The 12,596-nt window shown below is 41.4% G+C and overlaps 1 protein-coding gene across 1 annotated transcript in view; it reads right to left on the bottom strand.

The window, feature by feature from the left end:
* Positions 1-12,596, bottom strand: part of PAX5 (paired box 5) — a 326,813-nt gene that overhangs the window by 291,465 nt on the left and 22,752 nt on the right. Inside the window, exon 5 of the mRNA XM_036765702.1 lies at positions 11,422-11,550. Within this exon, the coding sequence (XP_036621597.1) occupies positions 11,422-11,550 (129 nt within the window). The remainder of the gene's footprint in view (positions 1-11,421; positions 11,551-12,596) is intronic.

The following is a 12,596-nucleotide window of genomic DNA, read 5'->3' as shown; positions in this document are numbered from 1 at the left end:
ATTCAATTAACTTATGAACTCCTTTAGCAGCCTGGTGAAGACTATGGACTCCTCCTCAAAATAATGTTTTTAAATGAATAAATATAATACAGTTTTCTCTTCCACATTACCACTTTCCCCCTTGCAGTTTTTATATATCATGGGTTGGTATAAGAAATTAAAAGGGAATTTTGGGAAGGTTTGCTGAAGCTACAGATGACTCTCAAAGGCCATCAGATGATGCTGAGCCTATGACCAAATACTTAACCCAAATTTTACAGTAAGGTACTGTAAACACCCCATAAGAAAAGAAGAAAAGATTCAGACTTCTGCTCTGGGATGAAGGGAGGGCCAAAAAATTTTATCTGGATTTTCCAGATCGCAGGGTGCCGTGACCCTAACCCAAACAATGTGGAAACTATTATACTGAAAAACAGTTATATATATATATATATATATTAAAGTTCATGGACTTCAGGTTAAAAATCCTTGAACAGGGAGTAGAGGGAGGGAGAGAAAATTTGGAACTCAAAAACTTGTGGAACTGAGTGTTGTAAACTAAAAAGAAAAAAATAAATTTAAAAAAAAAGAAAAAAATCCTTGAACAGTTACAAGTATTGCTCATGAGGACACTCAATGGATGAACAGGAAGGCGATAGCCTGACTGCCCCCTGCTCTGGCCAGACCATAATACCATTCAGTCTAGGAAGCATCTTTCAAGATGGACAAGTTGAAGCAGGTCTCTAGGGGGCAACAACCAGGATAGTGAGGGGACTTGAGATCGTGTCATAGAAGGATCAGTTAAAGGAACTAGGGTTGTTTAGCCTGGAAAAGATAAGACTTAGGAGGAACAGCTATCTTCAGAATTGTCATGATAAAAAGGGATTAAACTTGTTCTGTCTGGCCCTGAACTAGGAGCAGGGCTTGGAAGTTTCAAGAGTCAGATTTAAGGCTAATCCAAGGAAAAGAAGAATTCTAAGCTGCCCAAGGAGAGAATGGGACTGCTTTGGGAGGTGGAGAGATTTCCCTGGCTAGAAGTCTTCAAGTAAAGGTCAGAAGACCACTAGTTGGAGATGTCATAAAGTAGATTCCCAGTCCAGTATGAAATGGATGAGATGACCTCTGAGAACGTCCAACCCTAAAATTGATTTCCTCGTTTTACAGGGAGCTAAGTACATAGTGGATAAAGTACAGGATTGGAGTCAGAAAAACCTTGGGTTCTAATCCTGCCTGAGACACTTAATAGCTGCATGGCCCCGGGAAACATCTCTTCACCTCCCAGCCTCAGTTTCCCCATTTGTAAAACTGGGAATAACAGTAATATTTGTAAAGTTCTTTGCAAACCTTAAAGCACTGTATAAAATGCTAGCTATTTTTACAGGGGAGGAAGCCAAGAGAAATTAAATGAATAGTGATGAAAATGTAACCTCAAATTATCTGTGGCTCCATTAGCTGGAAGAATACTCCAAGATTGAAACTAAGTCAAGAGAGAAAGCAAAAAGCTTCACAAATTCTTAGGAAATGACAAGCAAATGGCCTGAGAATCTTTTTCTTAACCAAATGTGCATCCCTTTAACAGATAATGCTGTACTTGCAGAAAGTGGTCTCGTTACTCTTGGTCATCCTGCTTCATTCTGTGATATATAAATGTATTACATTGTGTAGCTGACTATATATTGATAGATATATAGACATGTATCTACAGATATATTGAGATATATCTATAGATATATATATGTATGTACATGTGTATTTATATGTACATATATACATACACACACGTATATATAATAGATGATATCTCATTCTTTTCATCTTTTCAATGGGATTCAACTAAAAACACCCTAAGAACAAGTCACTATCTTGCTATAAACAATAGTGGATAAAAATTCTATAGTGCTCATTTATTTCTCACAACAACCCTTTGAAGGAGGCACTATTTATTATCCCTAATTTACAGTTAGGGAAAATGAAGCTTTGAGAGACAAACTTTGTTCCCAGGGTCACTCAGCTAGAACAGGATTCAAACTCAAGTTTTCCTAATTCCAACGGTAGTACTCTATCTAACATGTCATGTTACTATTGTGGCTATATTTAATGTTCTTTGGATTCTTGTGGTGGTTCGGTCGTTTTGGTTATGGCCAACTCTTTGTGACCTATCTGGGGTTTTCTTGGCAAAGATGCTGGAGTGGTTTGCCATTCCTTCTCCAGCCCATTTTACAGATGAGGAAACTGAGGCAAACGAGGTGAAATTATTTGCCCAGGGTCACACACCTAGTAAGTGTCTGAGGCTAGATTTGACCTCATGCAGAGGAGTCTTCCTGATTCCAAGCCCAGTCCTCTATCCACTGTACCACCAGGCTGGCCCAGCTAGGATTCTTGTACAGGTGGATACAATGACTGCTCATCTTCTGTAGATTTACTGAAAGCATCTGTGGGGCAAATTCAAGAGCAAACAGGATAATAACAGGGATGACCTGTCCTCACGTGGTTTTAATTTCTTCCGTCTATTCTGCAAGCTTATCATGCCATGTAGGTTGAAGAGTAAGAGTATTCAATATGGTAACTTCTCAATTTCTATTCTTAATTCATCTAATCTTGTTTTAGGAATTAAATGATTTCTTACTATTGCCCTGCATTAATCTACAATATGTTGTTAGGAACCTTAGAGATGAGGCTATCATTGAAAAAAGCAGCATGAAGTCCTTGCCTATAAGTTGGTAAAATGTTTTCAATTTTGTTAAGTGGTGGTACTGTCATATTACAAAAACATTCATACCTCCAACCTGGTTTGTGCACATTGGAAGTTTGCCTCTTTTTGTGATCAGTACCCTCTGCGCTGTGGGCAGCTAGGTTGTACGGTGGATAGAGCACTGGAGGATCTGAGTTTAAATCCAGCCTTAGACACTTACTAGCTGTGTGACTTTGGGCACATTACTTAACCCTGTTTGCCTCAGTTTCTTCATGTGTAACATGAGCTGGGGAAGGAAATGGCAAACCACTCCAGTATCTTTGCCAAGAAAGCCCCACACAGGGACATAGAGAGAGTCAGGCACGACTGAAATGATTCAACAGACCCTCTGTACTCGAAGATTGCCTGCAGGTCTGTCCAGTTTTTCTGTTGTGCTCCAATATATCTTGCCTTTTTGGGTGGATGTCAGAGCATGAAGGAGGGCCACTTGTTCTACTGCTGTGCCAATCTATGTCAAACCCCATCACAGTGCTCCCCAGAAAGACCAGCTTATAACCCTATTCCACGTCATCTATTTCTTGGATTCACAGGAGCAGTTCCACCCCCCTGGCCAACATGTTCACCCAGTCATTGGTAACACCACAGCCCAAGTGGCCATATCTCACGTTGTTATTGCTAGCGGTAGTAGTGGTACTTCCTGAATTGCCAATGCAGGTTACCCAAGTTTTCTTGGAGGTCGTCTGGTCAAACCTCCTCAACTTACAGAAAAAGAAAAAAAATATGAAAACACTAAATGATTTGCATGAGGTCACACTGGTATTCAGAAGTAGAGTCAAGATTTGGACCAAAGATAACATAAAATCGTAATAACAGCCAACACTTATAGAGTTCTTACTACGTACCAGACACTGTGCTAAGTGCTTTATCATCATTTTCTCATTTGATCCTCACAACAACCTTGGGAGATAGGAGCTCTTATTATTCCCACTTTACACATGAGGCAAATGGAGGTTGAGTGACTTGCCCAGAGTCAAACAGCTAGTAAGTGTCTGAGGCTCAAGTGGTATCCACCTAGCTATCAAACTGCATGAAGGCAGGGATGGGGTTTTTTTGGTCTTTGTAATCCCCATGCCTGGCACAGTGCCTTATGCTCATTTGTTGAACACATGTTGTGTGAACTCAGGTCCTTGGGCTTCAAATCCCATGTTCTTTTTTGTAGACTATGCCTGCTTACTGCTACCTGGACTAGCCTCCTTTGGATTATTGTGAAGGAGAGGAAAGATAATTGCATCAAAGAATTTGAAGACCACCACTGATAGTTGTGGTAAACTTCAAACTTGAGGGTGTAATCGTTTCTCTCTGAGGATGGTTTGAGAATTGGAAGTTTGCCTTCCTCTGAGTGTTCAGAATTGAACAGGGCATGCACAAAGCTGCCCTTTGTGATTTCAGTCAAGCGTTGTGCCCCAACTCCCCTCTTGGTGTTGTGAGGATGAGGAAGGTCGCTTCCTGACATGCACACAGCTGAGCTGAAGCCAGAGCCGGTGGTCAGCGGGAATCAAGAAGGATACTTGTGTACATGTCCCGTTCAACCAGGCTCCACCAAAAGAAAGACAAACTCCAAAGTTTCAGACCAGTCAACAGAGAAAACTTCTGTACTGGTGAATTCAAGTTTATCACCACATTACCCCTACTTGGAGGAGTCCTCCAATTCTGTGCTGTCCTCCTCCCCCAATAATCCAAAGGAAGCGAGGCCAGCTAGCAGTCAACACAGTTTGCGCAATAGCTTATTAAAATGTTATTTCTCAGTTCCATCAGCCATCTCTCAGGAGTAGTTTTTCAAGGTCTCCACTCTTCCTTAGATTTCACAGAAGGAAATTAAACTCTTCCTTTCACTCCTGGCTAGATACAGCAAAGCCTCATCAATTCAGATTCTGCTGATTTAGAATTTGTGATAATTTTGACAGGGACAGACTGGTTTACTTTTAGTTATGGAGGGTAAAAAGAGTTTCCTAATCAAATAAATTGTGTAAGCAAGACTGCAGAAGGACATTTATCTACCCAAAAGGATAAACTGTTTTCTGGCAGGTTACAAGTTCCTCCTTAACATAAAAAAAAATTGATTGGCTAATTACCAGTCATTCCTTCCTATAGATCCCCGTCTGCCACTGTTAGCAGTTAGACTGAGCTACTGAAAAGTTCATAAAAACATATTCTCTTGCAAATATCCTGTAATTCAGACCTGGAACTAATTCAGATGGTGTTGCTGCCAAAGAGGCCCAATAGATTATATAGAGATCCGTACCCAGCCCAAGATTAGCCCCATCACCTAGTTCTATGTGCTTCATATGCCACCGAAGTGATCCACTCACCAACTATGAACTTCGCCACTTTTTTTAAAACCTTACATCTTCTTGAAATTAGTGTAAAGGACACAGCAGTGAGGAGTCCCACATTCTAAGCCTGACTAAGCCCACATCCTAAGCCCCATGTAGCAGTTGCATTACCCTGAACAATTAAAGAGGCTCTCCTTCTTTATTTGTGCTCCATCTACATCACAGTAACATGTTTAGTTTTTTCTTCTGCCAATAAAAACCAGCAACTATACTATAGTTTTTAATCTTTAGAGAGTTGCCTAGGGCACAGAGAGATTGAATGATGTGTCCAAGCTGCCACAGACATTTTGTGTCATAGACAAAACTTGAATGCACATCTCTAAAATTCCTGTGACCGGCTCTTTACCAACTCACCACTACACTTTGCCTCTCTCTTGTGAGGCTCAGACGAGACAACTGAGGCGAAAGTGTTTTGAAAGGTAGATACAAGAATAATCCATCAGCATGGGGGATTCCCAGTGTGGGAAACCTGCCTACCTGTACAGATCACGATTCATCTGTAACTTTAATAGGTAAGTTCTAGGGAGTTACCTAAGATTCCCAATGGTTAAGTGATTTTCCCAGGGTCACTCAATTAGTACCAACAATGAGATTTGAGTCTATCTTCCTCCCTCCAAGTCCAGCACTCTATCATAGTGCCGATGCTTTGTTGAAGAGTATTTGGTGCTATATCAATTCAAGATATCATTATTAATCCCACCTTACTTATTCAATGTTTTAAAAATCCATGGTTTCATTTGTACATGTCTGCCTTCAACCAAGGCATTCTGCAATCTTCTGTATCCTTGTTTTTAACTTCCACATTTCTCATAAACATTATCTTCTCTCCACTTATTCAGCCACAAACCTAGTTCAGGCCCTCATCCCCTCCCACCTGGATTACTTCAATATCCAACTAACTCTTAATTCCTAACCTTTAATCTTTCTGCCTCAAGTCTTTCTCCACTCCAATCCATCCTTCATTCATCTGTCAAGGAAATATTTCCGAAACATAGGTCTGACCACATCACTACCCTCATCCCCCATGAGCCTCAGCATCAGATATAAACTCCTCTGGCATTCAAAGCTCTTTATAACTTGGCCCCTTCCTACCTTTCCAGTCTTCTTATATTCCCTTCCATGAAATCTATGATTCAATTACATTGGTTGATGCGCTCCTCCTCTCTGCACTGCCTGTATCCCATGCCCGGAACATTCTTCTCCTTCTCCTTCACCTCCACATCTTGATTCCTCTCTGGCCTCCTTCACAGCTCAAATCCCATATTCTGCTGAAGGTCTTTCCTAGTGCCCCCTAACTGCTAGTGCCTTCCCTGCTCAGGCCAGACTCTTACTAGCAGGGTAACTCTAGACAAGTCACCTAACTTCTGTTTGCCTTAGTTTCCTCGTCTATAAAATAGGGATGGTAACAGCACCAACCTCCCAGGGTTGTTGTGAGGATCCAGTGAGATAAGACACAGTGCTTGGCACATAGTAAGCACTACATAAATGTTAGTTATCATTGCTACTGTGATTGTCTTCCATCTACTCTGTATATAGCTTGTATAGCCATGGCGCCCAAGGGCCATGCTACTTTTAGTGAATTAGACACTAGAATTACTTGATAAAAAAAGAGAAGAGTCTCATGGTTCGATGGCAGCAGACTTGAAAGCCTACATTCATAATAACTCTGCCCTTGGGACTGTAGTCACAAAACACATTCACCCTTCATGATTATGCCCCTGGTTAGAGACAAGGAAATTCTCTGATTACAGCAAGTTAAGGTTGACATTTCAGTCATGGGTTAGGATACTGTTCCCCAAACCCTCACGCCACAAGCAAAGGGACATGAGGAAATGCACAGCTGTTGGAGTCAACCACAGGTGTCGATGAGAAATGAGAGATCAGTCAGAGAAATGAGATTAGCGGTCTGTAGTAGAATAAAAGAAAATATTCAGAAAGGGGTTCTAGGCTTACTGAGCTGAAGTAAGGCAGGGGAAGGAGACAAGGACCACTGGTTCCTTCCTGTTCTATGGAGAATACCTGCTTTTTCTCAGCCTTCCAACCTCCTGAGTGAGCAGCCACTATAAAAAACCTATTTTATACCTTGCTCCTTGCCCCTTCAGCTTTCATTTGCTGAATCTCCCTAGAAGTACAGGATTAAGGACGGAACTGCTGAGCTGCCATCATCAACTGCTCCATTCCTATCACCACTGCTATTGCCCTGTGTCTGTGAGGGAAACATGCCACCTCCCCCTCCTCTAGATGTTTGGGCCTTTTACTTCATGAAGGCTTTCCTTGTGATCTCACCCTAATCCCAAAGCAAGTGATATTTCCTTGCTCAGCAAATGAGTTTAAAAAAAAAAAACCTCCAAAGCCTAAAAGCCCCTGTGAATCCAAACCATTCTTCCCCTCTATAGACAAGGTGGTTAGATAGCGCCTAGTTATTTATACATTGTCTCCCCTAGGGTACAAAATTTGGAGGTGGAAAGGGACTGATTGCCTCCATTCACCTTGACGTGCTCTGAAGATCGTGCCTCCCTATTAGAATGTATGCTCCTTGAGGGCAGGGACTGTTTTTATGATTCTTTGTTATCTCTAGTACTTAGCACACATACCTAACACATAACCATTTAATACTTCTTAAGAACTGACTTTCATGTGTTATTATGGCCACAGATATTTATCCCTTGATCAAACATAGTTAAACTAATCTTCAGAAAAGATAGAGTGAGGGGCAGCTATGTAGCCTAGAGAATAGAGCGCTGGCCCTGGAGTCAGGAGGACCTGAGCTCAAATCTAGTCTCAGACACTTGACAGTTACTAAACTGTGTGACCTTGGGCAAGTCACTTAAGCCCGATTGCCTTTCCTTCCCCCTTCCAAAAAAAAAAAAAGGATAGAGTGACCAATCAGCCTGAACTCAAAATCATCCCAGTTTTTTAAGACCTGCCAGACCTTGCACATAGCCCCCCAAAACCCAAAGTCATCTCCAGACCAAAACCAATGTGAGGATGAAATGAGATAATAATTGTAAGGTGTCTAGCACCATGCTTGGCACATAGTAGTGCTAGATAAATGGGGATGGTTGTTATCATTATCATCATCATAATCATCATCATTATTATTAATTATTATTATTATTATTATTAAATTAACTAGCTAGTTCTTTATTCTCCTTCCAGGGCTCTTTTCTCTACCCAGGTCATCAGTGGGAAATATGCCCACACTGAATGTTCATTCAACATTAATGTTTAAACTGTCACAGACTGAGTTCCTAAAACCCTGAGCTGTCTGCCTCTCTGGCCAGCCCTCATACATAGAAACATAAATTCATAGAATCATGCGATGTTATAACTTCAATGGACTTCAGTAATCGTTTTGGTCTTCTCCATTTTGTACATGAGGAAAACTGAGGCCCACAACTCACTGGTGGCATAACCACGGACTTACAGGCCCACAGTCTACCACTCTCACAATGGACTCCCAAAGCAGTGGTTCTTAATCATTTTTTCTGTTCTGGACCCCTTAGGCAGTCTGGTGAAGCCCATGGACTCCTCCTCAGAAAAAATGTTTTCAAATGTATAGAATAAAATAGCATTATAAAGAAAAGCAATTCTATTGAAATACAGTTATCATTATGTTTAATATGATTGTACATGTATACCTATACCAAAGTGCTTGCCATCTTGGGGAGGGGAGAGGGGAGGGAGGAAGAAAAAAATGTAAAACTCAAAATCTTTAAAAAGTGAATGTCGAAAACTATCTTTACATGTAATTGGGAAAAAATAAAATACTATTAAGTGAAATATGGTTATCAAAATATTTTTTTAAGAAGAGGTTCTCCCACCAGCCCTGGAGTCAGGAGGACCTGAGTTCAAATGTAGCCTCAGATTAGGTGACACTTACTAGCTGTATAACCCTGGGCAAGTGGGCTTAACCCCAATTGCCTCACAACAAGTTCTCAGAGGTCAGCTTAAGAATTTTGGTCCTAAGGTATAAAAGTACAAAGACTGATCAGTCACGTGCTCTTCCCCCTTAGACACCTTTGCTTTCCATCAGTGTGGGACTGCGCAAGTCTGGAGAACACAAGCTCCCTGAAGAAAATGAAAAGCACATGTGGGGGAGAGGAGAAGATAGCAGAAAGGAGGGAGCAGAGAATGGCCAAAGACAGTTCTTCTCCTCATTAAGAATGGGCCACTTGCAAGCCTGAATCCTTGTTATGTTCTGAAAGAAAGTAAAACAAGGACACCGAAGCATGTGTTGTTTCATTTCTTCACTGAAAGGGGAGCACAGAGCTTTTTCGCAGGGTACAAAATTTGGAGGGGGGAAGGGACTGATTGCCCCCATTCACCTTGACATACTCTGAAGATTGTGCCTACGTCCTGCGGAGCAACAACCTCTCTTGCCGAAAACCATTACAAGCTATAATCCCCCCAACCTGCAAGCCACAGCTGTGCGACCATTATCTATGTGTCTGCCTGTTTGTGGGTCACAATCCAAGTCTGCCTTCAAAACTTGCTGCCGACGCACCCCCTGCCTCTGTGTCAGCCTCTCATCACATGTCCTTCCACTGTTAGTGGGAGCAACCGATCCCCTACTAAGACACATCTGTTCTTAGTCCCTATTACAACAGGAGAGAAAAAATGACACCTTCAGCCATATTAACCAATTGAGGCTGTCTGGTTTGGTTTGCCCCTGTTGCTACCATGCAAGCAACCCACTGGGTTAAAGACTAGTGACATCTGTTAAAAAGTAAAAGAGAAGAGAGGAAGCCACCAAAAGTCATGAATACACTTCACAGCACTGAGCAACTCCCCAGCACCACTCACAATGCAGAGCAACCTGCTGTCATTGTAGACTCAGTTTCCTAGTTATTGATCTTAAGTACTTAAGCATGTGTGTGTGTGCGTATACATTCCTTACATATATTCTGGAAAGGGAATTGAACTGAAGAGCAGGATAATTGAATCAAGATTTCAGTCACACTGCTTTCAGCTTTCAAACTACCCTACGTTTTTTTTCCCCCTTTTCCTGACTAAGGTTTTACTAACTCCCAAGGAGTTATTTCTTTTCTCAATCCCATTACTGTCAATTAGAGCTGCCTGTCTTATCAAGAGAGGGGGAAAAAAAAAACCTTAGTTGAGGTGGCCAGCTCTCTTTGAGACATGGGATCCTACTTGCTCCATGGCAGTAGCATAGATTATTTTTTTTTAAATGAACAAGGGAGTTTGAAAATCGATGCTGACATCATGAAGGAATGGATGAGAGGTGGATAGAGGACTGGCCTTGGAGTTAGAGAGTTCTGTCTCTGATATGGAATAACTAGATGACGATAGGCAAGTTACTGGAAGTGACCCAAGGAGGCTTCTAAATTACAGACTAGTTGCCAATCTGATTTGGTGGATGGCATGTCCATGCTGGGAGTTCTCCCACACTGATGAAATCACAGGATTAAAAAAATTACTTACAAGCTATGAATAGAGGGTTATTATTATTATCAACATCAGTCATAAATGAGCCTACGCCTCTATATGATAGTAAGGGGTTCCCTCTCCCGTATTCCTGAAAATAATGACTTTTCTTTAGCAGCACTTCTTTAAAGGAATTTAATTTGTTTTAAAAGAAATTGAAAATGTTCCTTCACTCCCACTTTTTCAGAGAAATGAACTGTTTCCCCTAAAAGTCTCTAACAAGACTTTGTTGAACATTTTCTAAAGCTCTCCCCAGTCCATTACTACTTGGCACCCCTTCTGTTCTAGTAGCTGCCGCAAGACTGATGATACCAACACTGAGACCTCTATGAACTGACCCCATCCAAGCCTTAAAAAAAGACTAGTGCCATATTTTGCAAGAGTAATAATGAACAATGCTACTCATGAATTGGGAATTTCCATTCTTTCCTGAACTAAAAGAATATGAAACCTCCAGGATAGTTAACAATGTGTTAATACTTGTACCTAGAAACATCTCTTCTCATACTAAAGTGTCACCATAACCTCTAGGTGCTTTTTACCTAATTCCTCAAAGCATTATCTTTTAAACAGGAAAGGAGACTCTGTCCCTATTCATGTGTTAATATATTCAATCAAATGAAAAAGGAAGTTTTTCCATTACAATTTACATCTTTGCCCTTACTAGAAATTGTTAATTGGAGACTATCACCAGTGTGTTCAAAGGTGGATGAATCACTCATATTTTCCTGGTGCAGGTATAATTGCATATACACAAAAACACACTGCAAATTCGAAAGAGGGTGATTGCATTGCAATGTGCATGGCTGAGAACTCAGATTGTGACTCTGATGTGATAAGCCTAGGTCCTGAAGCCACTGCTTTGGAGTCACTACTTGTAGCAGTGCCCCAGAAACAATTATCATTTACCTTCCTCTCTTTTGCGTTTGTTGGTTTCAGCGCTAGGAGATGTAATTCCCAGAATTCCACTAATGGAGTAGGAGGAGCCAGCAGAATCGGTGCTTGCTGAAGACACTTGGGTCACAGAGCCTGTGGAGACTGAAATAAAGTCAAATCGTCACAAAAATAAGGATACGAGAGAGGTTCATAAAATCTAGAGCTGCAGGGTCCCTTAGAGACAGCTTAGTCTAGCACTCTAAGCATCATGGTCACTACGAACTAGCCATCTTGTTTCCCTTGCCCTAGACCTTGAAAGAAATAACTTGGATAAATAAACTGAGCAAGTCCGGCAAACCAAAGAGATTTGCCCCAGATGCCTACCATGGAGAATAGGTATCTTAAGCAGCCTGAGGGGAAGGAGTTAGTGCCAAAGGCTGAGTGGTAAAATATGTAGATGAGGTTCTCATCTACAGGTAATCAATGCAATCAGCAGATATTCCTATCTCCCCCCTCAAATCTCCCCTGATCCACCTCAGTCGCACCCAGGCAGGACTGGGACTAACTGAGGACGATAAACCAATCTTGCCCTCTGCTGCATGCTCTTCCTTTTGTGACAAAGATATCTCTTCTTCCATTTTGCAAAGAGGTTCTCCATACTCCCTGTAAACCTTGTTTCACCTGGATGATAATGTTAGGGGAAAGGAACTGGGAGTGGAGTGCCAAGGAGCTGGCTTTGTCTTGCTCCCCTTTAGAGATTAAGAGATTACCCTGATTCTAATAGGCAAAACTACAAACATGACATGGGGGGGGGCAGGGAAGGCAGGGTTTCCTTTGAGTTTGCACAATCTTGTGACATCACATTCTCATTGAGCCTTTGTGCATAAACTTGTACACTTTTGTGTGTTTATTTTTAAAGAACCAGAGCAAGGATAGCAATTCGTTGGGTGGATTTTTTATGTAGCATTTACAGATGATGTGAACCAGCACTATGGTATGGAGGAAAATGAGAAGGATTTGAAGTCAGAGGACTTAAGTAATTAAGATCCTGGCTCTGTCATTTACTAGCTGTGTGACCTTGGGCAAGTCACTTACCTTCTCTGCATCCTAGTTCCCTCATCTGCAAAATGAAAGGGTTGGACCCAATGGCCACTCAGGTCCCTTCCAGCTCTAGATCTATTGTATTCCTTTCTTGTGGTCAGTGAACT

The sequence above is a fragment of the Trichosurus vulpecula genome, chromosome 1 (assembly GCF_011100635.1).
Source record: "Trichosurus vulpecula isolate mTriVul1 chromosome 1, mTriVul1.pri, whole genome shotgun sequence".
Lineage (NCBI taxonomy): Eukaryota > Metazoa > Chordata > Mammalia > Diprotodontia > Phalangeridae > Trichosurus > Trichosurus vulpecula.
Note: the sequence above shows the minus strand (reverse complement) of the source record. Positions and strands in the feature narration are given on the sequence as shown.